Source organism: Bombus pyrosoma, linkage group LG15, assembly GCF_014825855.1.
Source record: "Bombus pyrosoma isolate SC7728 linkage group LG15, ASM1482585v1, whole genome shotgun sequence".
Classification (NCBI taxonomy): Eukaryota; Metazoa; Arthropoda; class Insecta; order Hymenoptera; family Apidae; genus Bombus; species Bombus pyrosoma.
The window spans coordinates 5,782,797-5,807,429 of record NC_057784.1 but is presented as its reverse complement, the minus strand read 5'-3'; the positions used below and the strand labels follow the sequence as shown (position 1 = coordinate 5,807,429).

Genomic DNA, 24,633 nt, shown 5'->3' with positions numbered 1-24,633 from the left:
ATAAGCGCCATCTGTGACAAGTAATAAGTAATAGATGCCTAATAGAGTATTTATTTAGTTGCGTATTTATATGCAAGTTTACCAGTTTTTCTCGAAATGGACATTGTACTGAATCCTTAATGACGTCTTTCGTATCAAAGGGCAGTGTAGTCACCTTCAGATTTATCTTCTGCAAATATTAAACAGTAGTTACTCTTTAATACAAAAAATAAACAATTACTCTAACCTAAATGGTACAAAAAGGACTGGTATTTATTTCGTAGCATTATTACACTGGAAGTTCCATTATTTAGGGATGAATCGCGTCGATTTGAAAGTGGTTTTATTGGGTAACTCAGCTGTAGGAAAAACGAGTCTCGTCGAACGTTTCGTAAATGAAAGGTTTAATGAAGGTCTATCTTACCAAAACGTAAGTACAATCACATACAACGTGGTATATTATACATTACTTTATACAATGTAATAAACTAAATAAATGTTCGAAATTGTTTTCTTTATCTTTTCTTTAATCATTTAATGTATACAACAAATAAAAAAAATTTAGTCTGCATATCCAATTTCTCTAGAGATATCAGATTATAAAGAACTATTATTCTTGTTTGTCAATTGTACAATTCATATTGGAATGACTTAGGGACTATACTGATTTAGGCTGTCTTGTTCCTCTTAGTCCGCGAAGTGGAAGGAATATTGTAAAATAAAGTTATTAAGATTTGCACTGAGAATCATCTAAGAGATGCGTCACAAAACAAATTAACCCAGTTCCAATTTCCTTAGACTATAGGCGCTGCGTTTGCAGCTAAGCAAATGCAAGTCAATGGGAAAAGGCTTATCATGGGGATATGGGATACAGCAGGCAGTGAGAAGTAAGTAATCTTCAAAAATGAAAAATTCAGGAATGTTGATTGTCATAAACTATATATTTTTAGATATGATGCTATGAGTAGGATATATTACCGTGGTGCGAAGGCTGCTGTTATCTGTTATGATATCACAAAATCAAATACATTTCAAAGAGCAAAATTCTGGATAAGGGAGCTTAGGGAAGTTGAAGAAGGATGTAAAATATACATGTGTGCAACAAAAAATGATATTTTAGAGCATGGTGCAGTTCCATCTCCTAATATAGATATTGTAAAAACATATACTGCTGGCATTCGAGCTAAATTGTTTATAACATCTAGTAAAACTGGAGAAAATGTTGGTAAGGATATATATTATACACATTCTCATTATTGTTATAATGTGTGATATTTATTAAGTTAATTTTGTAGCTGAATTGTTTAATGAAATTGCACAAGACTTTATGTCTGATCCAAATAATGTACAAAAAATTGAAGAGGTAATTGATATAAGTAACGAACCCAAAGTAACATATTGTTGTTAATAAATATAACAAAGTCAGTATTAAAAATTACCATAATTTTCTTATTTATCATATTTTATATTATTTTGTACAAGTGAATATCGCGAATATAAATTAATGTGCAGTATATTATAACTCAACACATTATTATATGTAAATGTAAGGAAAATTTTCATGTTTGTTGATTATTTTTAAATATACTTTATATTTTACATTTCTTTGTATTCCTTATTTCTTTCCTGATACGTGCATACTCACATTCATTTAGATATATTGTGGAATAAAAGTGTGCTTTCTCATTTTTAATTATTACAATTTAAATGCAAAATTTGTGATAAAAAGATTACAGTATATCTTTCTATTAATAATTAAAATATAAATGCAATTATTTTTTCATTTTGTACTTTTCTATGTCATGAGTAAAATTCAATGTAACATAAATACTCGTTCTCTTTGAAATCTGAAAAGTAATAAAAGTAGGTAAAGGTAATAGAAATAGAAAAAGTAATAAAATATGTTATAACAAATGCAATGTGATTATAAAAAAAGTTTAAAAAATTTTTCTTATTCATTAACCCTTTGGCCTACATGCTATCTGCCGATCGCGCGAGCCATAGTAAGCAAGAAGTTTGGTCGCGCGTCATGTCATTCATCTGTTTAGTCGTGTGCCCGAACTGGCGCAAAATGTATACTTCTTATGACATGTATATTTAAGGGCTACAAAAGGAATTATGAAATAATAAACAACGTTCGAGGACAAATAGTGTTTTTAAGACGTCTAGGGCGTAAACATGATCAATTGATCAGTTAACAAAAACAATTTGTTATTTCAAAGTGGATAATGAATCACTAGAAATTTGTAAATTACCACGAGTGTGACTCGTGGTTTTCGCTTATGACACAAATCCCTTACCACGAGTCTCGCTCGTGGTTATAGGTCAAGGGGTTAATATATTATATTGCTGATGAGAGATTAACATGCAATATTTATGATAAAATTACTACCAAATACATACGAAATTCACTTCTATCTCAATTTTCTTTCTATTTTGACTCTATGGTAGTATCATTTGACAAAATATTAACCATGATTTATATTTATAAATGTATCTTTCACAACATTATGGTGGCAAAACCGCAATACAAATTTCTTTAACTTTTTCGTAAACACCAAAAAATACGAATCCGCTAATAGTAAAACCACACACTCTTGGTACAAAGCCTGCAAAAAGTCTGAAAATATTTATCGATTATTGTGTTTGTAGGATAACAAATAGAATTGAATATTTAAGAGACAAGCTTGTTCTGTACCCTTTAAAACCATGATCGTGGTAAACCTTGCTTAACATCGCGGATATTTTTATTTCATCTTTCCCTACCGTCACATTCGACAACATTATTCTAGTTTTTGCAACGTCTAAAGGTGTCGTTAGGGCCGCAGATATAGCAACTGTAAAAATCAATGTTCGTAATAATAAAATATACAATTTTAATGCATGCCCGTGGTTTAATTAACTTTTTTTATTTTTCTACCTGACGCCGATCCGCAGATAGCACCCTCCATAGGCGTGCACTCACGTTTTACGTGTTTTTTCCAATAAAGTTTAAAATGTTCCCAGAGTGGCATCTGAATTAAACCGAACGGTAAATCTCTAATCACAGTACTTCCGTAACCACGATATAAAGCTCTCAAAGGTAATTTGTGGGCATCGCTTAAAAATGCTTGTCTCCTTTGTTTCACTACTTCTACTGGGACTCGAATAAGACATGCAACCTATTAGTAACATCTCAGCATTACAAAGCTGTTTGTAATTGTATGTTTAGAGGTAAAAGAGGTAAAAATCGTTTATACTTTGTATATTGATTATATTAGGGGTGTGCAAGTATTCGAAATCGTGAGCCTGACCTGAACCGAACCTAAGATACCGAGTACCTACACACCCTTAAATTGTATATATTATTATTATTATTATTATTTACATATAACATTAATAAGATATAAATTACCATTTCTCCGACTGACGCGGCAGTCATATGTATAAACACGTGATATTGTTCAGGTATTTGAGGTTGAAACATTATTTTTAAAGTTTCATAAGTTATAAAAAATAGCGAAGCTGCAAAGTACATTTTTATCAATATTATTTTTATTTTTAAAATGTATTAAAGGATAAATTGTTATCTTAAGTTTACCTGATGGTGCGGATCCTATCATTACGGGGCCTAAACCCTTATACAATTGTCTAAAACCACCAGATTTTAAGAAACCATGTTGACTTTGTAATCGCGTTTTAAGCGTATCCAAAGGAAATGATATAAAATCGCACATGGTTCCTGCGAGAGCACCTGACTATCGTCGATTAAATATTATTTTTCTTACAATTGCATGTGTAGATGTTGACTTAAAAATCTGACTGCTCTTAAATTATATATAGTAGATATACAATGTATATATTAAAAATACATATATCATAAAAATATAACTTTTAGTTGCAAAAATATCCATGAATTGTTAACCGTAAATTCATAAATAAATGTTATAAAATAATATTATATATGCTAATTTTTAAGAAAATATAATTTCTGTTTTAAAAAATTGGCGCTATTTACTATATTTGTTATTTTTAAGTAAATAAACTATAAAAAGTTTTTTAAAAAGATTGAAAGGATATTAACATTAATATAAATTTATATAAAATGATTATCAAGTAAGTTTTATAATTTTTTATAATAATGTAAACAATTGCCACGTGTATTAATGATCATAGAGGCATGTTATTTCATCATATACTCATTACACAATAATTTACTTACGATTAACGAAGTAATGAAAACGTTTTTCGCACCTGTGGTGGCTGCTGGATTACTTTCTTGTAACATTTTCGATTAGTATAATTTTTGATTTTCTTTACTGTATTAACATTATCGAACAGAGATAGTAAAATTTAAAAAAATAATTAAATATTTAATATTATTATGTTTCGTTTCGTTTAATTAATAACTAAAAAGTCATCGTGTATGTGATAGTTTAACCATCGTAGAATATTTGTTAAATGAACAAAAGCGATCAGAGATACCTATTTTAGAAATTTAACATTTTGTATCCGTGAAGTAGCGGTATGAAATGAAAAGACCACGTGGACATTATTGCGTAATGATATCACTTCACAAGTTAATCATTGTCTACTTTCGCTACAATCTCTGATTCTACTGTGATAGTCTGCTAGGTGAAACCTAACCTTATCTCATGTATGTCAAAATTCTGTGTCACCAAGGTTAGGAAAAAGCTTTTGTTTCGAAAACAGTTTTCCACTAGGAAGAATAGATGAAGATGCATGACACAAAATTACTAGACAGAGTGCATATATATAGAAAATTAACGCAATTACGTCATGAAATCCGTTTCATGCAGTATGAAGAAATTCTTGGCTTTTGTATTTGCTATGTTCCGATTAGTTAGGAGCGCGAATGAAATTACTAAAAAATGATCGACTTGATGTTTTAGATACCGTTAAAGTGTTCACATAACCTTGAATTTCATTGATCACCCCTTTGGGCGGGAATCTCGAAATATTTATATTTTCATTTGATCGTCCATAAAAATGTCACAAAATATTTTGAAAAGCAGCGTGGAAACAGCTTCGTTCAATATTGTATTTCAGGTATATACAATAACACAACACTATTGAAACTTAAGTATTTCGTAGCAAAAAACATCATTCTCTATCTATGAGAAAAATTATATCATATATATAAATACAAATTCTACTCCTATTATTCGTGATTACAATACCTTTATTTGCTTATATTTAAAAAAGTTATATTGTTTTTATTAATATCTGATAGCTTCTAACATGTCAATAAGCTAAGATATATATGAGAAAAATAATTATAATCAACTTCTTTTTAGATATTATGCAGAGGAGTCACTTTTATTTTAAATGCCTTCGTTGTTCGGTATGTGGGTCAAGCTGTTCTAGGAGTCATAAATGTGAGACTACTATTATTGGAATCAATGATTTTGTTTCTGTCTCGAGAACCATTTATGAAAGCATGTTTAACCAATACAGCAGAACATAATTGGGCTCAAGTTGTAAATTTATTATGGATGACGTTCGTTTCTAAAAGTGATTAGTTATAATATAAATGAAACCTACATAAATACTTAGATGGTAAATATTTTTTCAGGGTTCCTATATGTTTCTTAATGTCCCTACTGTTTGGATATATTTGGCTTTCTGTTTTAACAACATCTGAGGCATTACCATCATATTATACATTTGCAGTTTGGGCAGTTGCTTTGTCTTGTATTATTGAATTATCATCTTTAATCGTTCAACTGGTTGCTAGTGCATTTTTATTTGTTAGGTTGAAAGTAAGATTTTGAATTAAAGATAGTATGGAAAATTGTACTTATAATTAGTTATCGAATTCTTTTAGATTATACTTGATTCTATCATGATTGCTATTCGTACTATAACATTTGTTCCATTGATACTCCAAAATCCAGAGAATGCATTGTTAGCATTTGGTGTAGCTCAACTAGTTGCAGCAATATTTTATACTGCTAGTCACTATTTATACTTTCATTATTACATTAAAAAACTTAACAAGTGTAAGCTAAAGAGGCGTATGTCATTAAAAGACAGTACTGACGAATATGTTGTGAGAGAATTTCCTTTCAAAACAGTGAAGGACTTTTTGCCTGGACAATTGACAAACAAAGTATGTATTAAGATGGATCTTTTGTGTATTATGTATACAGACTGTCATTTTTAGGAATCATATCTAGATAAAAAGTTGACTATTCTTACATGGAGTTTCTTTAGACAAGGAATTCTAAAGCAAATTTTAACAGAAGGAGAAAGGCTAATTATGACAGTAATGCCAGTATTAACATTTACTGAACAGGTATTTAATCAGTTATAATAAGTATTTATATATAAGTTCATTAAATTAATTCTTTTCTATTTGATTTTATTTTCATATGTTTAAAGGGAACATACGAAATTATAAATAATTTAGGTTCTTTAGCAGCAAGGTTTATTTTCCGTCCAATAGAAGAAAGTGGATATTTCTATTTTACTCAAATGGTAAAACGAGACAAACCAGTTAATGACCAAAATCCTGTAGGTATTATATGAAACATTTTTCATGTATTCATATACTACAAATTATTAAAAATAAGTTTCCTTTAAAGGTAAAAATACAAGAAAGTGTAAATGTGCTTACACATTTATGTTCAGCTGTTATGTCAATTGGGTTAGTTGTTTTAGTGTTTGGACAGTCATATTCAAGCACACTTTTATGGTTATATGGCGGTGCTAAATTAATTTCGCATCTGCCAGTACTCTTAATGCGAGCACATTGTCTAGCTATCCTCCTTTTGGGAATAAATGGAGTAACAGAATGTTACAGCAATGCAACGGCTGATAGTGCGACTATAAATAAGAGCAATTTGATTATGATTTACGAATCGATCGCATTTCTATGTGCATCCTATTTATTTGCTATTTGGTTTGGACCAGTTGGTTTCATTCTTGGAAACTGTGTAAACATGAGTTTAAGAATTGTGCATTCTACTATGTTTATCAATAAAAGATACAAAGATACAATGTACCGTCCATTACGTGGATTAGTGCCAAAGCCTATGTTTTCTGCTTCTCTTCTAATAGCAGCATTAATCACTAATGTCTCTCATGTAATGGAGTAATACTTTTCATTATTCCATATATTAATAGAAAATGTAGTATTACAGTTCGAAATTTTTATGTTTCAGGCTTACTTTTTTCCAGATGAAAAATTATTGCACTTAACTATTGGAGTGATAATGTTTATGATAGTACTTGTCTCTTGGATATATGAACACCATGATTTAATTAGACTTGGTACAAACAAATGGTATGAAAGAAGTAACAGACACAAGAAAAGTGACTGACCTTAGATATGTTTTAATGGTGACTTATTGATATTTACCTACAAACTATCTACAAAGGTGCTATAACGAACTCTTATAAGTCTTGTAAAATTTAATAATCATGTATTTTCTATACTGTTACAATCAGAATCAAGTACAAGTTCTACTATCTCATGAGGATGTGTTAAAAAGTCACTTATATATTTAAAGTTTATATATAATTAACAAAATAACAAACATAATAGAGCTTAGTTTACATACAAACAATATTATTCATTTATATAACAAAACTATTTTACAATGAAATATCCTTATAAATGGCACCTACTACTGCACCTTGGCGTTGTATAAGGCATTTCCTACAAAATAATTTATAATGTTTTAAATATTAATTTAGTGCAAGTTTAAAGATTAGTTGAAGACATGTTGAGTTTCAAAGTTGTTTAATAAATTTGTTGATTAATAATATTGTATCTTAATTTTAACAGTACAAAACAAAACAAAATCAATAAAAAAAACATTACTTGCTATCATTTTGAAGAGAAATAACTGGAGCTGGTGATTTAGGTTCTAGCTTTGCAACTTGATCTGCAATAGCTGCAATTATTCCTGCACTATCAGTAGATGCATTTCCTTTGGCTGAAAATATTTGTTTTATTCTTATTCTTCCAGATAATGTTTAGTGTACAATGTAAATAAAATTAGCTAGAAATACCTCCTAAACATAATCCGGCATGATCAGCCAAGATGCAGCCAATAATACCTTCGGTATTATTACTATTAAAAAATATTAAATTTAATCAAAAATTTGTTAATTATTACATTTTAAATGTATTTTATAATAAATTTTTTAAATGTATTGTTATATCAATAGACATCAAAATTAACAGAATTCCCCATATTGTATCACAATTTAAGTTATGAAGTGTAAGGGTTATATTTAGTTGTACAGTAATAAGAATATGAAATAATGGTATATGAATATTAAATGTTAATAAGAATATTACATTTTGCAAAATATTTGTATCACTATCACTAAAACAAACATCAATTTAGATAACCGCTTTGTCATATATGAGATATATGATGAAGATATATGAGAAAATTCTTGTATAAAACTTACACGTCATCTAATGTTTTTTCTAAATTCTTTTCCATTTCAAGGAATTAAATTACAAAACGCGCTCGTTAAAAAATAATTTGCATTAATTAGTTGTTCGTTAAAAAGAATTCGTCGTTTTGACGTTTATCATAATTGCATAGTTTTGTATACATTCGCAAGTCGGAATACTCAGATCTGCAACAAGTTTAATCGAACGATTCGATATATCGCAATCGTCACACATTCTGTATCGATTACTATTTGTAGATGGTGTTACAAAAAACAGTATTCTTGTAAAATACATTTATTACATTCATTCAAAAGAAATACATAAAAATTTACAAAATATACCTTTACAAGTAAACAACAACGTGTAAGAATTTTATTATTATAATAAGTTGTTTCCTTACAAGTGCATAAAAATTGTTATTCATCGAATGTAAATCACATGTTTCATAAGCAAGTAGATAATTTCTCATATTATTATAAAATAATATTTTTATATCATTTTTAATTTCGATAAAGAAAAATAATATAGGAATTATATTGAATAATATATTGTAATCTATTATAATTTAATATAATTATTATCTTTATTATAGAATATTAAAATGTAGGCAAACAGATTTCTCTAAAAAAAGAATGTTTTTGTAACGTATATGTTCGTCACCCTGTATAAATAATATCACATCGTAAGCGAATTGGACGACGTGACTGGTACAGTGACAATCATGGCTGGTAAGTGTCAAGATCTGCTTTGCCTCTTTTCATTTATTTTTAAAATAGATTTACAATAATTAAAAAAAATGAAAAACGCGTTTACACTGTAATTTATTGTTTTAATTTCACCTTTTTACATTCTATTGAAAGAAAATGTTCCGTAATCTACTATAATATGAAATTTGTATAATATTATGTATGTAGTGCCCTAATTTAAGAAATCACCAGAAAAAACAATCTTTTCAAATTTCATTTTTCTATGTTATTTTTTCATGACAATACATGAGAATCTTGAATTAGTCATTTCGATATATAAAGTCTAATAAATTTATTTTAAATAAAAAATATAATGTGACATTGCTTATAATTTTATGACACCTGTTACATTTGACAACTACATTGCATGAATATTTTTTACACATTCTCTTGTTTAAAATGCCACGATAGTTGAAGAAAGAAAATTAAACGAAAATTTCTGGACAGCTATCATTCGATTTTTGATGAAGTATAATTTCTATAATTAGTAATTAAGTAATATGTAATTGAATTTTAACTAAAGCAATTATATGAATGAAGAATTGAAGATTTGAAAAGAAGTTTGATATTATATGCTACATACTAAATATTTATTTTATAGAGAGTATATGATTGTTTTATAATTTTGTATATATTCTAATTTCAAAATCAGTATTTTCTATTTCAGGAAATAAATAATATCTTTATTCAATGCAATTTTTATATGGCAAATTATTTTCAGACGAAAATCCATACAATTATTTAATGAAGTCCATTAAAATTGGACTTAAGGAATATAAGTATTTTGATATTACTAATATTGGAAAAAAATATGGTATGTATCAATGAATTAAAATTAAACATATCATTTCATATAAAAGAATTACAGTTTTTTAAGATGGATATTTTTACAGACAGATTACCTTTCTCGATTAGAGTACTCTTGGAAAGTGCAATCAGAAATTGTGATAATTTCCAAGTAAAGAAATCTGATGTTGAAAAGATTTCAGACTGGGAACATAATCAGGCTCTTGAAGAAGGAGCAGAAGTGGCTTTTAAACCAGCTAGGGTAATATTACAGGTAAATAACTTTATAAAAGACAACTTTTATGTGTTTATGATTTTGTTAGTGACCTAAGTTCCATTTTAAATAGGACTTTACTGGAGTACCAGCAGTTGTGGATTTTGCAGCTATGAGAGATGCTGTGAAAAGGCTAAGATCTGATCCAAAGAAAATAAATCCTATTTGTCCATCTGACCTTGTTATTGATCATTCAATACAAGTTGACTTTATTAGAAGGTAAATGAATAGTTTTGCTACATATTTAATTTGACAAAAAAGTAAAGTGTAAAGTATGTACTTATCAAATCAAAAAGATAATTTCGTATTTTTGTGTAACATGATTACGTAATAAGGCCAACTCTAAATTTATTTTTGTTTCTTTTTTTTTCTAGAATCATTATGAACGATATTATACGAATATTTAAAATAGCGATAATAGCTTTATATTGGGTAATAAAGATAACATAGCTCTGATAAGAGTGATTTTTTCCAGCAAAGATGCCTTGAAAAAAAATGAAGATCTCGAATTCGAAAGAAACAAGGAACGATTTATGTTCTTAAAATGGGGTGCCAAAGCATTTCAAAATATGTTGATCGTACCTCCGGGAAGTGGAATAGTACATCAAGTAAATTTGGAATACCTAGCCAGAGTTGTATTTGATACGAACAATATGTTGTACCCTGATAGCGTCGTTGGGACAGATTCCCATACAACTATGATCAATGGTCTCGGTGTACTTGGATGGGGTGTTGGAGGAATTGAGGCTGAGGCCGTTATGTTAGGCCAGGCGATATCAATGATAGTACCAAAAGTAGTGGGATATAGATTAGAGGGAGTCTTGAATCAATATGCAACTTCAACAGATCTTGTTCTTACAATTACTAAGGTAGCAGAAAATTTCCTAGTTTTGAAAAAATTTTTGTGAACCTAATGATACAAAAGATTTATAATTTATTTATATAATTTATTTATTTATATAATTGCAGCACCTTCGTCAGGTTGGAGTTGTTGGAAAATTTGTAGAATTCTTTGGTCCAGGCGTTTCTCAATTGAGTATTGCAGATCGCGCAACAATCTCGAACATGTGCCCAGAATACGGTGCAACGGTCGGATTCTTCCCTATTGACCAGCAGAGTTTAGCATACTTAAAGCAAACAGGTATACAAACTATAAAAAGAATATTAAACTTGGCAATAACACGTCTACAATCCAATTCATGTATAAAATTCTTTTATAGGACGAACTGACGAACATATTAATATGATAGAGAAATATCTTACTAGTGTACGCATGTTGAGGAACTATGACGACCCAAACCAAGATCCGGTCTTCTCAGAGACAGTCACTTTGGATTTAGCAAGTGTTGTATCTAGCGTTAGTGGCCCTAAGAGGCCTCACGATCGAGTGTCTGTCGTAGATATGAAGGCAGACTTCAGGAAGTGCCTTACTAATAAGGTAGGATTTTTAAGTTATCATAACATTCTTACCATAGAATGCTATTGTGCCAATTTATTAACATCCGTTGTGCAGGGCATTTGATTGTGTAGTAACATGCAATAGCGATGATTGGTCAGTACTCGTATGGGACAAACAAAACCCAGTGACGATCAATTATTACCGTCAAACAGGATCAAGTTTATCCCATGCTGTACTTGAAAGTATGTGCATCTTTCTGCGTCTTTCCAAGCGCGTCGTTCTGCGTGCTATTTCGAAGCGTGATGTGTGCTTGCTAAAGTTTCCCAGTGGAGAAAGGCGAAAGAATCCTAGGTAACTACTGCTGTGATATGAATCTCTTAGGGCGACACATCACAGCAAGAGTCCCTTCGGATCCTTTCATCTAAAAGACGATTATCTATGGCGTGTATATGAGTTCACAAAGCGCAATTTTGAAATATTTGGAGAGAGATCCTGTTACCTTGTACCTTGGTATATAATCATTATGCTTCACCATGTTACATGAAGATATGTCTCGTATATCTTACCTTGCTGGTCTAGCTTTATGGTCTTTCAATTCACCATATAAATAGATCACCAAGGAAAAATAAACGAGACGATTTGGTAGAAATGTTGAAGCTGGACGAACACACTTGTGGATGATGAATCTCGCTATTGAAGACGAGTATTTCGATCTAGTCACGATTTCTTTGCAACGTAGTACTAGATGAATACTTCGTCCCTAATAACGAGAGTATACGTTTCGCAAATACTTCTTAATAACGATTGGAGAACGGAGGCGGACACTGGATGAATCCTACCCGGTGAGGCTTCTTTCCCAACCACACCGGACGAGATTTCATCCGATAGCAGCCTCCATATTGTTTTTCAAACATGTAGGATGTTTCTTCGACCTAACTTCTTTAACTGGTACGAATGTCATACTATGAGATGAATACGAGAAAAATGACTGTACCGATCATCAATGAATCTTAAGATTAATAACAGAACACTAATAGTTCAAGAACAGTTTATCACAAAGACGAAGCAGTAACGATTTTAACTCCCACAATATGTAGTATGTTTTACGAAGATTAATTTTTGTTCGAAGTTGAAGTTGAAGCCACTAGACAGCTAAAGCACTGTCGAGTTCGACTACGATGATTGACCGTCCGCACTTGTTAACTGCACATTAATGACCTTTTACGCTCGTCTGTCTCATTTATATGTTCCCTGGAGGTACCCCCCACCCCCGTTCCTTAAGCAATGCCGGCCATCCACACCAACCTGGTGAACATTCCATGAACTTCCTATACCTTCCTCAGGTAGACAAAGATTTTTCGATGAGGTCATTGTGCATACAATGTTTCCCTGTAAACGACTAAAATGAAGTCACGTATTGTTTTCAAGAATAACATAGAAATATTGGCAAAAACAAATCTTATAGGTCTATGGTTATTATTTAATATAAAATAAATATAATTATAACTACTGAGTTGATTAATTTAATCGTCTGTTGAACAATAAGAAAAAAATATTTGGTAAATTATTTATAAGTAGATTGTGGATTTTTATGCATTTATACGAAAGTTGAAAGTGAAAAAGTACACACACAATGTAGGTAATATAAAAATCCAAAGTACTATGCTTGCTATAATACTTGGTAGGTAAAATAATTTTCTACTGAGATTTTATTTTTTTAATTATATTTTTAGAAATATGAATTTGCATAAAAATCCGCAGTCAATTCACAAGATAAATAGTTCTTAATAAATGTTTAAATAGTTATAAGACAGCGTTATCTTTTTTCAAGTCACGCAATATTTACATGAACAACTTTCATTTATTGATAGTTTGAAAATGAGTTACGTTTATGTACATGAACTAGTCATTGTATGCTTTAGATTATTATATGTTAATGGTTGACCATCACGATATAAATATTGGTCAAAAGCAGTAACGATAATCGTGCGAACGTGATGAAGCAACAACAAGCTCGCATGATTTTAAAAACAAGGGACCGATCGATTTCTATTGAAAGATGTTCAACATCGGAATCGCATTACTATGCTATCACAGTAAGGACATTTGCTGAAAACTCATCCACGTGAATCATAGAGAGCTGACTGTTCATCCGTGTCATGAAATTCAACGCCCTTTTGTCGTCGGATTTTTGGCTCGGCCATGATGGATGCGGCCCAAGAACTATACCGTTTCTTTCTGAAAGAATCCTAAGAAATTACGAGTATCAATACCAATCGAAGACTTAATCCACGAGTATCAGTATCAAACGATTTTCAAATAAAAGGAAAAGGGAAAATTAAAGAACTAAAATTGAAAAGAGAATAGGATAATTAGAATTTCTCAAAATATGTATTTAGAGATTTTCAAGTTACAAATGAAATTGATAAATTTACTTAAAAGCAAAAGTTGATTTATATTTGAAAATATTGTCTTTTATAGAACCTTGATTGGGTAACATAATATAATTTTTTAAAAATTTAATTTTATATATATTATTCTTAAAAAGAAAGAAGTTAGATATCAAATTAGAATATCTTTGTCATTGAGAGGCTGTAAAGAATTTACATATGTACGGCTGATGATAATGTTATAACAATTGCAACCGCAACTGATCTCCGTATGTAAAAAATATTTTATACGTACCGATGATCGATCGATCTTGAATTTCGCGGAGAGCACGGGCGACTGTTTTCGATGAGGCTACGAACGACGTGCAACCTCGCTGAAATTGCTGATACAACATCCATTCATTTTGCAAAGCTCACGCATTTTGTTGCATACCACCGTCTTATGTACAGATATTCGTCGTGCCTTATATTGCAAGCGATTGGTCTTGTTCTCTCTACTGAAATTATTTCTGTAAAATCCTTTTCTATCATATGCATAGCAATTAAAGAGTTTGTAGCAATAAGAAGACAGCTTTAGTATTTAAATTGTATTTATTGGAAGAGAAGAAGAAGTACAGGTACAGGTATAGGTATAGGAGCATTTTATATTTAAAAATCCTGTATTTTCAAAAATGCGAAAGTTCGTTATTATGAATTTATAGCATGTTTGAAAGAGTGATTTGATTTTGACTAATTTTTTATTGGTGTGCTCGAGTTACTTAGCACTGAAGCTGTTTCTTTACTGCAGTCCCTTCAGATAAAAAATAAAATTTCTAATATCTGATGAATTTTATACAATTTTTGCTTACATTTTTTTCTACAATAACATATATCATATATATAGAACATATCATATCATATATATATAACATATATACAGAAAATTCATATTATTTTGAAACTCATATTATAGAAAATATTTTCTAGTAGAGATTAGATTTTAAGTTTTGGGTCCTAGGTTTCGTGAAACTATAGGTAATCGCTTTGCAGTCAAAGTTTGCTTCGCCCGTATAGAATTTGTGGAAGTAATCCCTAAATGCGAGGGAAAGCTCGGACGATAACGTTGCCGGTAATTGTCTGAAAAAATGCGTATCTCATGCTAAAGGGTCTTCGACAATTTAGATATCGACAATGCGTTTACCATTCCGAAGTTCCAAAAGTAATTACAATGACCTTAACGGCCTCGGTAAACGGAGACATCATTAAGGATATTCGAACAGCTGTGTTTCCGAAGGAAAATGCCACTATTGACCTTCGGTTTACTGTTCTGTGAATTTATGGAATTTTGTTACATTGGAGAAACTACCATCAATATAGCAATATATAGGATGTCTTAAAGAAATTGAACAAAAATTTATGTATATGTATAGATATTGTCTAAAGTTTTATTAATTATAATTTAATTTAGTATTCATATTATAATTGTTATTAGAGTGATGTTCGTACCGAATGTATAAACATTTGAACATTTGAAATGGATGAAATGTATGAACATATAATGATACTTTATATAAGTAGATTATTTAATTTTTATCTTTATATATTATTATATATTATATATCTGTTCACACGAACATGTGATTATATAAATTTATTTACTTGCTTCGATGCCCAACCTCTTGAATTTATACTAAAATTCTAGCTCACTATTCATGGAACATCCTATTTATTTCTAAATGTGTAAGATAAATAATTACATACGAATGAAATAAAAATAGAGCTTTATATATTGGACATTGAAAGTCGAAACAGTTGGAGACCTGCCGTTTTGCGATATAAGACTGCGCCTTCAGCAAATCATCGGACAATGAATTCTACGTGCAATCATGCTCGTAGGTCATCAAACTTTCGTGTATTGATGTACGAAAGGATTTAGATTTCCATTCCCTGAAGCAATCTATGATGCGAAAAAATGATTTTTCATTTTTATATTTTCAATAAACTTTTCTAAACCTATCTACAAAAACTAATTGTTTATGTGTGCTATACTTCTATATATTTTTTTTTATTTTATATCTCAATCTTGTTTTATTGAATAGTGAGAAAGCATATTATTAATAAATTATTTTTATTTTCAGGTAGGATTCAAAGGATATGGTTTAAGCCCTGAGAAAGTAGATACCGTAGGTATGTTTGAGTATGGAGGGAAAGACTACAAACTAAGGCATGGTTCGGTGGTCATTGCTGCCATTACTAGTTGTACTAATACTAGCAACCCCAGTGTCATGCTTGGAGCAGGTAATTTCTTTTATAAAGTATTTTCGCCTTGACCTTTGTTTATTACCCATTGAAACGTAAAGGACAAATCACGTCCTTAGACAGCGGTTTCCAATTTGGACAGCGCGGACTATTGCCAAGGGAGGCGCCAAAATTTTGTAATAAAATATTATTTTTCATATCATAATATCACGTATATGTTATAGCACAATCTTGTTATTATTCTGTTAATTGTAATTTTGTATTTTGTATATATTATATATAATTGTAATTGTAATTTTTAATTGTTATTTTGTAATAGAGTTTTTATTATTTAATGTCTATATTATGATTGTCTATATTATCATATCTATTAAAAAAATGAAAGATAGGCGGGCACGGAAAAAGGTTTTATCGGGGAGGCGTAATAGCATAAAAGTTGGGAACCGCTGTTCTAAGATATATTATTAAAATGATTAAAATTTCATATTTAAAAATTGAATATTTTTAGTAGAATAGAATCTTATAACTTTAGGTCTCCTTGCAAAAAATGCTGTTGAAGCTGGTTTATGCGTTGCGCCTTATATTAAAACATCACTATCTCCGGGATCTGGAGTCGTTACTTATTATTTGGAGGAAAGTGGAGTGATTCCATATTTAACAAAATTAGGATTTGATGTCGTCGGTTACGGATGCATGACCTGTATCGGCAATAGCGGTCCTCTTCCAGATGTTATTGTTGAAAGTATTGAAAAGGTAATGATATATTAAATGTCCTCAACTCCTGTATCACGTAAATAATTTCTATCTCTTCTAATTGTTTGTTTTACTTAAATAGAACGCACTTGTATGTTGTGGTATATTGTCCGGTAATCGAAATTTCGAAGGCAGAATTCATCCACACACACGAGCAAATTATCTAGCATCACCGCTCTTGGTAATTGCTTATGCCATTGCTGGAACGGTAGATATAGACTTTGAAAAAGAACCACTTGGTAAATGAATGATTTAATTAATTTTATTGTCTTTGAAAAATTTCATAATAATGCTCATAATATTCAGGTCGTCGAGCGGATGGCACTCCCATATACCTGCAAGATATTTGGCCTACTAGATCAGAAATTCAAGTTGTCGAGCAAAAATTCGTAATTCCGGCAATGTTTACAGAAGTTTATAGTAAAATTAAACAGGGTAGCTCTAGCTGGGCAAACTTGCTAGCTCCAGATTCTACATTATATCCATGGGATGCAAGTTCCACCTACATAAAGAGTCCACCATACTTCGAAAATTTGCAAAAGGTGAATATTATATTATAAAGATTATTCCGCAGTTTAGTGTACAAACTTTGCCAGTATGTTTTATAAATAAAAACAAAACTACAACAAGTCATGTAGCAAAAAGTCCATAAATTCGTGTTTCAGCCCATACTTATAAATTTGTATATTTCGAAGTATCGTCTGCTTTTATCAGTATAAAGTTAATATCGGTGTGTTGTTGAATTTATTATAGACGAACACTATGTGACATGCTATTCTTTTATTAAAGAATATTTCATGATGTTTTCTAACGACATTTCTAGATCTTCCGACACACAATTCGTAAACGAAATGCACATCTTTATACTCGCAATTCGTATAAATATTTACTACATTCTGAAAATCGTGACCTCCGATTTTACAAGAACGAAACTGAAACGAAACAGTACGTTTACTGTTGAATATTTAAATCGTACACAGAAACAGTAAACATATGTATCTTGTATCAACACAAAAATACTACAAATATTATGCATGTATCATGCCTTATCCTGTATTAAACTAAAAGAAAGAGGATCAATGTTTATTGCATTTCATATTTTTGTCACATTTTAGTCTTATTTTATCTATAGATCCAAAATTGAAATACTTCAACGCTTCCAATCGAAAACGTTAAGATCCCTAATAAATGGTATGTCACCAACGAAGTAATACATCGTGACCTCAATATACCCACAGTCAAAGAAGAAATAACTAAATATAGCAACAGATATAGCAAAAGAGTCAACAAACATCGGAACCCCCTAATTACTAAATTATTTAACACATCGGACCAGATCCGCAGGCTAAAAAAATACTACCCGTTAGACCTAAGCACAACATTTAGTTAGATATTTATATTAAGTAATAATTACTTACTTATAATACTTATTTATAATTATACTTATCTATAATAAGTATTAACTTATTATAAATAATTAGTCATGTCACTGCGTCACGCCAGAAAAAATTACTGAAAATTCTCAATGCGAGAATTGATCGTAAATTAATAAGAAATAAAAAAAAAATTTTATCTATAGAACACATTGGCAAAGTTTGTTCACTAAATTATGTACCTATATACAACTTCATAAATTTATCAATTTTTAGAGACATGTTATTTCATATTTGATAAGTAAGTTAGAATTAATTGAGATTATTTTTATTGTAATTAGGAATTAACAAAAATCAAACCAATTACCAAAGCACGCGTTCTTCTGAATCTTGGCGACTCTGTTACAACAGATCATATTAGTCCAGCTGGCAGTATTGCACGCAATTCCCCGGCAGCACGATATCTCGCAAGTCGTGGGTACGTTTAAAGTACAAGTAAAGGAGGATAAGGGTAAAGAAGATAAATAAATCTTTTATTTGATCCATTTGTGACGTTTCCGTTTTTAGATTGACACCAAAAGAATTCAATTCTTACGGTTCACGTAGAGGTAACGATGAAGTAATGGCACGAGGTACGTTCGCTAACATTCGTTTGGTAAACAAATTTCTAACAAAAGCTGGACCACGTACAATTTACATTCCTACTAAGGAAGAGGTTTGTAGACATATTAAAATCAAATAAACTAATCTCTATAATATCTTTGAACATAACTGTATGTTTCTAGATGGATATTTTCGACGCAGCTGAAAAATACGCAAAGGATCAAACACCCTTAATACTTCTTGTCGGCAAAGAATACGGATCTGGATCATCACGAGATTGGGCTGCCAAAGGACCATATCTTCTTGGAATTCGAGCGGTTATAGCTGAGTCATATGAAAGAATACATAGGTAACTGTTTATTACAAAATAAATTGGAGAAAATTTTACATTGTAGAGAACCTTCAAAATGTAAAATGTAGGGGAGTACCTTATATACATTTTATTGCCATTACTATTTTTCAGGTCAAATTTGGTAGGTATGGGTATTGTTCCACTACAGTACCTACCTGGGCAAAACGCAGAGACCTTAGGATTAACCGGTTATGAAATGTATGATATAGCAGTCCCTGAAAATTCTGAACCTGGTCAACCAATTACCATTACTACGGATGATGGTAAAAGGTTCGAAGTAATCCTACGATTCGATACCGAAGTAGATTTAACATATTATAAACACGGTGGTATTCTAAACTATATGATTAGAAAGATGCTTTGATAGGATTATTTCAAGGACCGGTGAGGTATAGATTATCATAAAAAGTTACTTAACGCAATACTTAACTTTGGGTTTGGATTTGCAGCATCTAATGTCTGAATGTATCCATATCCTTATTTATAACAAGAGAAGTTAATTGTAACAAAAATAGCTTCTGTATTATGAAATATAAAAGGGCGAAGGAACAAACGCATTAAATCAGTTTGAATAAATATACTTAGTTTTACGTATTACAAGTTCTTTTTTCCAAGTGTCATTAAATTGCGGATAGTTCCTTATATACTTTAGGTTGAAAACTAAAAAATGTTCCTGACGTATTTACGAATGAATTGTATAATTATGCGTGCATTAAATCAAATTCTTTACATTTTATAACGATTATTTAAAAGAAAAACAGTTTTGCAGAAATACTTGTTGATATAATAAAGTATTAATAATTATTGCAAATGTGATGTGGTTTTTAATTTACAATTAAATTTGTCAATAATTTAAATAGTAAAATATCTTAATCTATATCAGTCATATAGTGTTTCTTATTTTATATACACTGCCGTGCATAATTATTTGGACCTTTGATACAATCTAATCAAAATATTGATATTTCTATTACATTTTTGACATTATGATAGAATAATATTCCTCTACTGTTGATTTTTTGTTTCTTGCCATAACTGAGATCAAATGTTGTTTCAATATTAAACAAATACAATTTTAACCCACCTAAAATTTTTGCTCCTTTATTTATAGTAATTAATGTTAACTATCATTTTAATAATTTATTTTTTGTTTTTAACCATATGTGATTGTTTGAGATAAGATCAGAGGCGAAAATTAAATTAAAGAGCTTTCTTTGAAGAGTATTTTTTTGCAATAATATTTTTGCAAATAATATGAGTATATATTTGCAACAATTTGGGAGGATCCAAATATTCCTGCATGTTAGTGTACTTAATATTACGCGTTCATTTTACACGCAACAGTTTGAGTCAGTTCTAGTCGGTTCTACATATCCATATCTCAGGATTTCTTTGTAATTGGATTTTTTGTACGAATATCCTGAGAAGTTTAGTTCAACTAAATGTTGATCTGTTGCTCCATATAAATGTGTATTATCAAAGCTGACAGAATAAGTAGGACTAGACATTCTACGAAGATTCATGAAGTAGACCTGTAAAAAGTAAAAACATGTTATAAATATAATTTAATGTTATTGTATACGATATATAAACTGTGTATTATATCGAATATTGTATAAGAAATACGACAGTACTGACTTGTATGTAACTTTTTTGTCTTTGATCCCAGAGAACAGCCTTACAGTTAAATTTAGTTCCAGTAATCATAGTGTACTGATAGTCTGATGATATACAGTATAAAGTTGCATCTGTTGGTTCTCGCCACGAATACACACATGTTCCAGTCCTAGAATAATTATTTTTTAGTAAAAATAATGATGCTATTATTTTAAGATAAGAAATATTTATATTTACCTCAAGTCCCATTTCCGAATATAAGTATCATATCCACAGGTAAGCAAACTTTGTGGGCTATCCCAAACCATATCTAATGTCTCTGCATATCTTTTTTCATCTGACTTTAATATATCAAATTCGGTATAACTGAAATTATTATGAAACATAAACTTTATATAGGCGTTCTCGAAGTTTCAATTTGCGTGTATTTAAATAATAGCTTACTGCTCAAGATCAAATATATGAAGATGAGGTTTGTCACTATTACCAGCAGTACCTATGGCAAACTTTTTATTCGTTGGATCAACTGAAAGAGAACACACCCACTGTGCAATATTTATTGTTGCTAAAGGTATACGTGAGGTCCTTTGTCCAAGAGGTGTCCAAATCTATATATTATTATAATATTATTCAAATGTTAACTCTTTCCAGCCAAAGTCCAGGTATTGTCAGGCATTGAAGTATTGGCGAGATTAATGCCCTCAGAAATTACGACCAGAAAGGATTAATTATATACTTTTTGAAGTAATATTTAAAATTATACCTTCACGGTACCATCACTGGAACCTGATATAATAGTTGTAAGTGTTCCATCTAATGCATTTACACTTCTAGAATGTGCTGTTTCTATACTAAAGTAATAATCTATGTTTCGGCTACTTTGTGGCCTTGTCCAAAATTGTATACTTCCATCTCTGTAAAAAATGGTACGTATATGAAATAATATTTTATAAGATGTCAGCTTTACTATTATCTTGACTAATATGATGAAGCCTATGGCTAAATACCTATGGCCTGTAATAATATAATCATTATTGACAATAAATTTGCAAATATCACTCGTAACATTATCATGAATAAAAATTCGGTTATTATCTTGAAATGGTTCAGTACGTCTAAAACCATACAATTGATTTCCACCACTCCACCATAAAATATCTTTGGTTAATTGAGTATGTGGTATAACTTTTGCATTTTGAGACAAGAGAATTTTCTTCTCGTATTTGCCACATTGCCAATTGTTTGAAACATGCCATTTTGTACGTAAACATAGTAATGAATTACACCTGTTAAATTGAAATATTTGAACTTTAAAAAATTCTGTTTAATACATAACTTTATTAATATGTTATATTATACTATAATTATAACTTAAATTTATAATTAATAGTAATATAATTAGTAGTACTATGATTAATAACAATGTAATTTATTTCTAAAAAATGTAAGTGATCCTTCACTTTATTTGTTATGTTAATTATCAATATATAATACATAATATAATGTATAATATATATGACATAAATATAAAATATATAATTAACTGTTAGTACTATGGAACAATTGGGAACCACCTGAAGCTTTCTAGATTTCGTATATATGTATGTTAAGATAAAAGCTTCTTGTCTTTTGTATCAACACATATTATGAACTTTGCAACACATAGAATTGTGCAAATAAAATCACCTCACGGACGATAACTAAAAACAGCGACAAAAATAATATGTTATATACAGAAAAAAATATTTAAACGTAACCTATCATACCTTTCGCGAAACTTTCTTGAAGTTTGATTCGTCACAATCGGCTGCTTACTCTTCTTGATCCAAAGTGTTTCTTCCCGTATAATATCACGGAACCGTGTACAAACTTCGCTAAGTCGTACCAAATCAAATGCATGACAATAATCGAAAATTAAAATCAAAACGTCAGATGGTAAAGTATCTAAACGCCACGCATCTGTCATCTTTATCAAACCAATCACGTGGCAACCGCGGGTACAACAGCTGTTAAACTTTACCGTCACCTGAACTATCAAGTGTAAACATCTTTTTTTTTCTTTTCAAATTCTTAAACGGAAATACACGTGATAAGAATTAGACCAATAAGAAAAATATGTCAAATTTTATTTATAAATTATCAATCGGTAATAGACAAATCGGTTAATAAAACGATAATTATATTATTAACAACAATATTCATTTGCAGTAAAATATTCAAAGATTTTTGATTTACATCTTTGTGTAGTCAGCTTTCTGCAACTGTACATTTCTTTTGAGCTTCCTCTGGTGTTTTCCACTCTACATTGTTCTTTGTATCTATAATAAGAGATTGATTTAACCACAGCAGCATACAGAAAATTAAATGTTTAATGACTATTAATTTTTCTACCTGGTGTTATATCTTTTAAATATAACAGGTATAAAATGAGGTATATGAATGCTGTTATAGCGGCAATTGATGAAAATATCCGTAACGTCGTTACACCTCCAAATAATTTGTATAAGATTCCGCCTATCAGGCTACCAATTGCAAAACCTGGAGCAATAAATAATAATATAGTAAAACTATTAAGTATACTTGAGTAACATCTTTGAGTAGTTTTGCGTAAACATCGATTAGAATAATACAAATGCATATTATGTGTATTATATTTAAACAACGGTACATCCATATCATAAACTTTCATTACCAAAACCGTCATCCATGCCAGCTACGATTCCTTGAACAGTAGCTGATGTTCCGGGCGGTGCAACTTTACTTGCATAAGCGACTATTGTCGTGTAACAAAGTGCATAAGTAGGTCCTTGCATAAACAGTTCTATTGGTATTACCCACCACGGATTCAATGCCAAAGAAATCAGTCCAAGTCGTAAAGCGTAGCATACGAAACACAATGTAAAGCTATATCCGAATCCTAGTTTCTTTAGGATCTTACCTATTAGGAAGAAACCGATTAAAAAACAAACAATAATATAAAAAATAAGATTATTTAAATAAAAAAGTAATATACCAGACAATGAAAAAAAAATCACTTCGCCGCCCAAAGTTTCTGCTGCAACGATTAAACCTTCTATTAATTTAATCTCTCTCATACAATTAGTTACCATAGCGAGGTCTTCTAAATACCTATTAGAAACGTATTATTTGAATTTCATTTTGGTCTTGTAATTATTAAATTAAATTATTAAATTAAAAATTTAATATTTTATCGAAATAAGACTTTACCAAAATAAGAAATAAATCATAAAGCTATCGAGAATGCCGGCAATTGTTGCAAAACAGAGAAATATAATTATAGGTTTCAACGTCAAAAGTTTCATAATGTCTTTCAGTATATCTGCCGATCCTGTCATTACTGGCAGCTGCAAAAAGTAGTTTTAATAAGTTGTGTAATTAAATATATTAAAAACTATTTATATATATTTTTATATTTATTTATATTTTTGAGACTTTATGATAGGTACTTACGTCTAATTTTTTACAACAGAATAGATCAATGAGTGTGAATATGAAAACAAGTAAAAACGCAGGTGTGTATATTTTAATAATTTCTCCTTTAGACCAATAATCTACTGTATAGCCAGCCAAAAAGGCAGAAATTCCAAAACCTATAGTTCCCCAAACACGTTGTCTACCATATCCCATTTGACCACCTTCACCTAGAAAAATAAATAAAGCTGAGAAATATAATACTTGCTGCTATC

The 24,633-nt window shown here is 30.2% G+C and overlaps 7 protein-coding genes across 19 annotated transcripts in view; 3 read left to right on the top strand and 4 right to left on the bottom strand.

Annotated features, from left to right (window-relative positions):
- Positions 1-6: 6 nt before the first annotated feature.
- Positions 7-1,583, top strand: LOC122576108 (ras-related protein Rab-24-like). Of its 2 annotated transcripts, XM_043745988.1 has the most exons (5): positions 7-185; positions 264-409; positions 778-866; positions 930-1,204; positions 1,275-1,583. In XM_043745988.1, exons 2-5 carry the CDS (start codon positions 296-298, stop codon positions 1,385-1,387), a joined length of 591 nt encoding a protein of 196 aa, XP_043601923.1. In that variant the 5' UTR covers positions 7-185; positions 264-295; the 3' UTR covers positions 1,388-1,583. The 2 variants fall into 2 exon arrangements, with proteins under 2 accessions (XP_043601923.1, XP_043601922.1); XM_043745987.1 differs by having other exon boundaries at positions 7-409.
- Positions 1,584-1,688: 105 nt separating this feature from the next.
- LOC122576101 (S-adenosylmethionine mitochondrial carrier protein-like) lies at positions 1,689-4,319 on the bottom strand. 3 transcript variants are annotated; one of them, XM_043745978.1, is made up of 7 exons: positions 4,181-4,319; positions 3,560-3,716; positions 3,374-3,483; positions 2,900-3,140; positions 2,678-2,816; positions 2,383-2,599; positions 1,689-1,826 (listed from the first exon to the last, which is right to left on the bottom strand). In XM_043745978.1, exons 1-6 carry the CDS (start codon positions 4,244-4,246, stop codon positions 2,488-2,490), a joined length of 825 nt encoding a protein of 274 aa, XP_043601913.1. In that variant the 5' UTR covers positions 4,247-4,319; the 3' UTR covers positions 1,689-1,826; positions 2,383-2,487. The 3 variants fall into 3 exon arrangements, with proteins under 3 accessions (XP_043601913.1, XP_043601915.1, XP_043601914.1); XM_043745980.1 differs by having other exon boundaries at positions 3,560-3,785; positions 4,181-4,314; XM_043745979.1 differs by having other exon boundaries at positions 1,709-1,826; positions 2,372-2,599.
- A 221-nt stretch (positions 4,320-4,540) lies between these two features.
- LOC122576093 (protein RFT1 homolog) lies at positions 4,541-7,305 on the top strand. 3 transcript variants are annotated; one of them, XM_043745956.1, is made up of 9 exons: positions 4,541-4,641; positions 4,872-5,028; positions 5,277-5,479; positions 5,555-5,741; positions 5,807-6,091; positions 6,146-6,277; positions 6,364-6,495; positions 6,567-7,067; positions 7,146-7,305. In XM_043745956.1, exons 2-9 carry the CDS (start codon positions 4,969-4,971, stop codon positions 7,302-7,304), a joined length of 1,659 nt encoding a protein of 552 aa, XP_043601891.1. In that variant the 5' UTR covers positions 4,541-4,641; positions 4,872-4,968; the 3' UTR covers position 7,305. The 3 variants fall into 3 exon arrangements, with proteins under 3 accessions (XP_043601891.1, XP_043601890.1, XP_043601892.1); XM_043745955.1 differs by having other exon boundaries at positions 4,637-4,777; XM_043745957.1 differs by lacking the exons at positions 4,541-4,641; positions 4,872-5,028 and having other exon boundaries at positions 5,284-5,357.
- A 79-nt stretch (positions 7,306-7,384) lies between these two features.
- Positions 7,385-8,591, bottom strand: LOC122576109. The gene is made up of 4 exons (XM_043745989.1): positions 8,407-8,591; positions 7,999-8,060; positions 7,808-7,922; positions 7,385-7,642 (listed from the first exon to the last, which is right to left on the bottom strand). Exons 1-4 carry the CDS (start codon positions 8,439-8,441, stop codon positions 7,579-7,581), a joined length of 276 nt encoding a protein of 91 aa, XP_043601924.1. The 5' UTR covers positions 8,442-8,591; the 3' UTR covers positions 7,385-7,578.
- A 56-nt stretch (positions 8,592-8,647) lies between these two features.
- LOC122576087 (cytoplasmic aconitate hydratase-like) lies at positions 8,648-19,903 on the top strand. 2 transcript variants are annotated; one of them, XM_043745939.1, is made up of 16 exons: positions 8,648-8,758; positions 8,988-9,123; positions 9,863-9,955; positions 10,035-10,201; positions 10,275-10,420; positions 10,677-11,070; positions 11,171-11,342; positions 11,422-11,639; positions 16,108-16,267; positions 16,761-16,981; positions 17,064-17,220; positions 17,288-17,523; positions 18,696-18,832; positions 18,922-19,069; positions 19,140-19,306; positions 19,421-19,903. In XM_043745939.1, exons 2-16 carry the CDS (start codon positions 9,117-9,119, stop codon positions 19,671-19,673), a joined length of 2,676 nt encoding a protein of 891 aa, XP_043601874.1. In that variant the 5' UTR covers positions 8,648-8,758; positions 8,988-9,116; the 3' UTR covers positions 19,674-19,903. The 2 variants fall into 2 exon arrangements, with proteins under 2 accessions (XP_043601874.1, XP_043601873.1); XM_043745938.1 differs by lacking the exons at positions 8,648-8,758; positions 8,988-9,123 and having other exon boundaries at positions 9,817-9,955.
- On the bottom strand, positions 19,872-23,036 carry LOC122576095 (F-box/WD repeat-containing protein 4). The gene is made up of 7 exons (XM_043745966.1): positions 22,693-23,036; positions 21,934-22,212; positions 21,690-21,840; positions 21,371-21,534; positions 21,164-21,292; positions 20,948-21,095; positions 19,872-20,841 (listed from the first exon to the last, which is right to left on the bottom strand). The coding sequence occupies exons 1-7, from the start codon at positions 22,890-22,892 to the stop codon at positions 20,641-20,643; spliced, it is 1,272 nt and encodes a 423-aa protein (XP_043601901.1). The 5' UTR covers positions 22,893-23,036; the 3' UTR covers positions 19,872-20,640.
- Positions 23,032-24,633, bottom strand: part of LOC122576094 (major facilitator superfamily domain-containing protein 6) — an 8,890-nt gene continuing 7,288 nt past the window's right edge. For all 7 annotated transcript variants that reach the window (XM_043745959.1, XM_043745963.1, XM_043745964.1 and 4 more), the window contains 6 exons: positions 24,398-24,588; positions 24,155-24,291; positions 23,940-24,055; positions 23,619-23,864; positions 23,318-23,464; positions 23,032-23,244 (listed from right to left, as the gene is read on the bottom strand). In XM_043745959.1, coding sequence (XP_043601894.1) covers positions 23,174-23,244; positions 23,318-23,464; positions 23,619-23,864; positions 23,940-24,055; positions 24,155-24,291; positions 24,398-24,588 — 908 coding nt within the window. In that variant the 3' untranslated portion in view covers positions 23,032-23,173. The remainder of the gene's footprint in view (positions 23,245-23,317; positions 23,465-23,618; positions 23,865-23,939; positions 24,056-24,154; positions 24,292-24,397; positions 24,589-24,633) is intronic.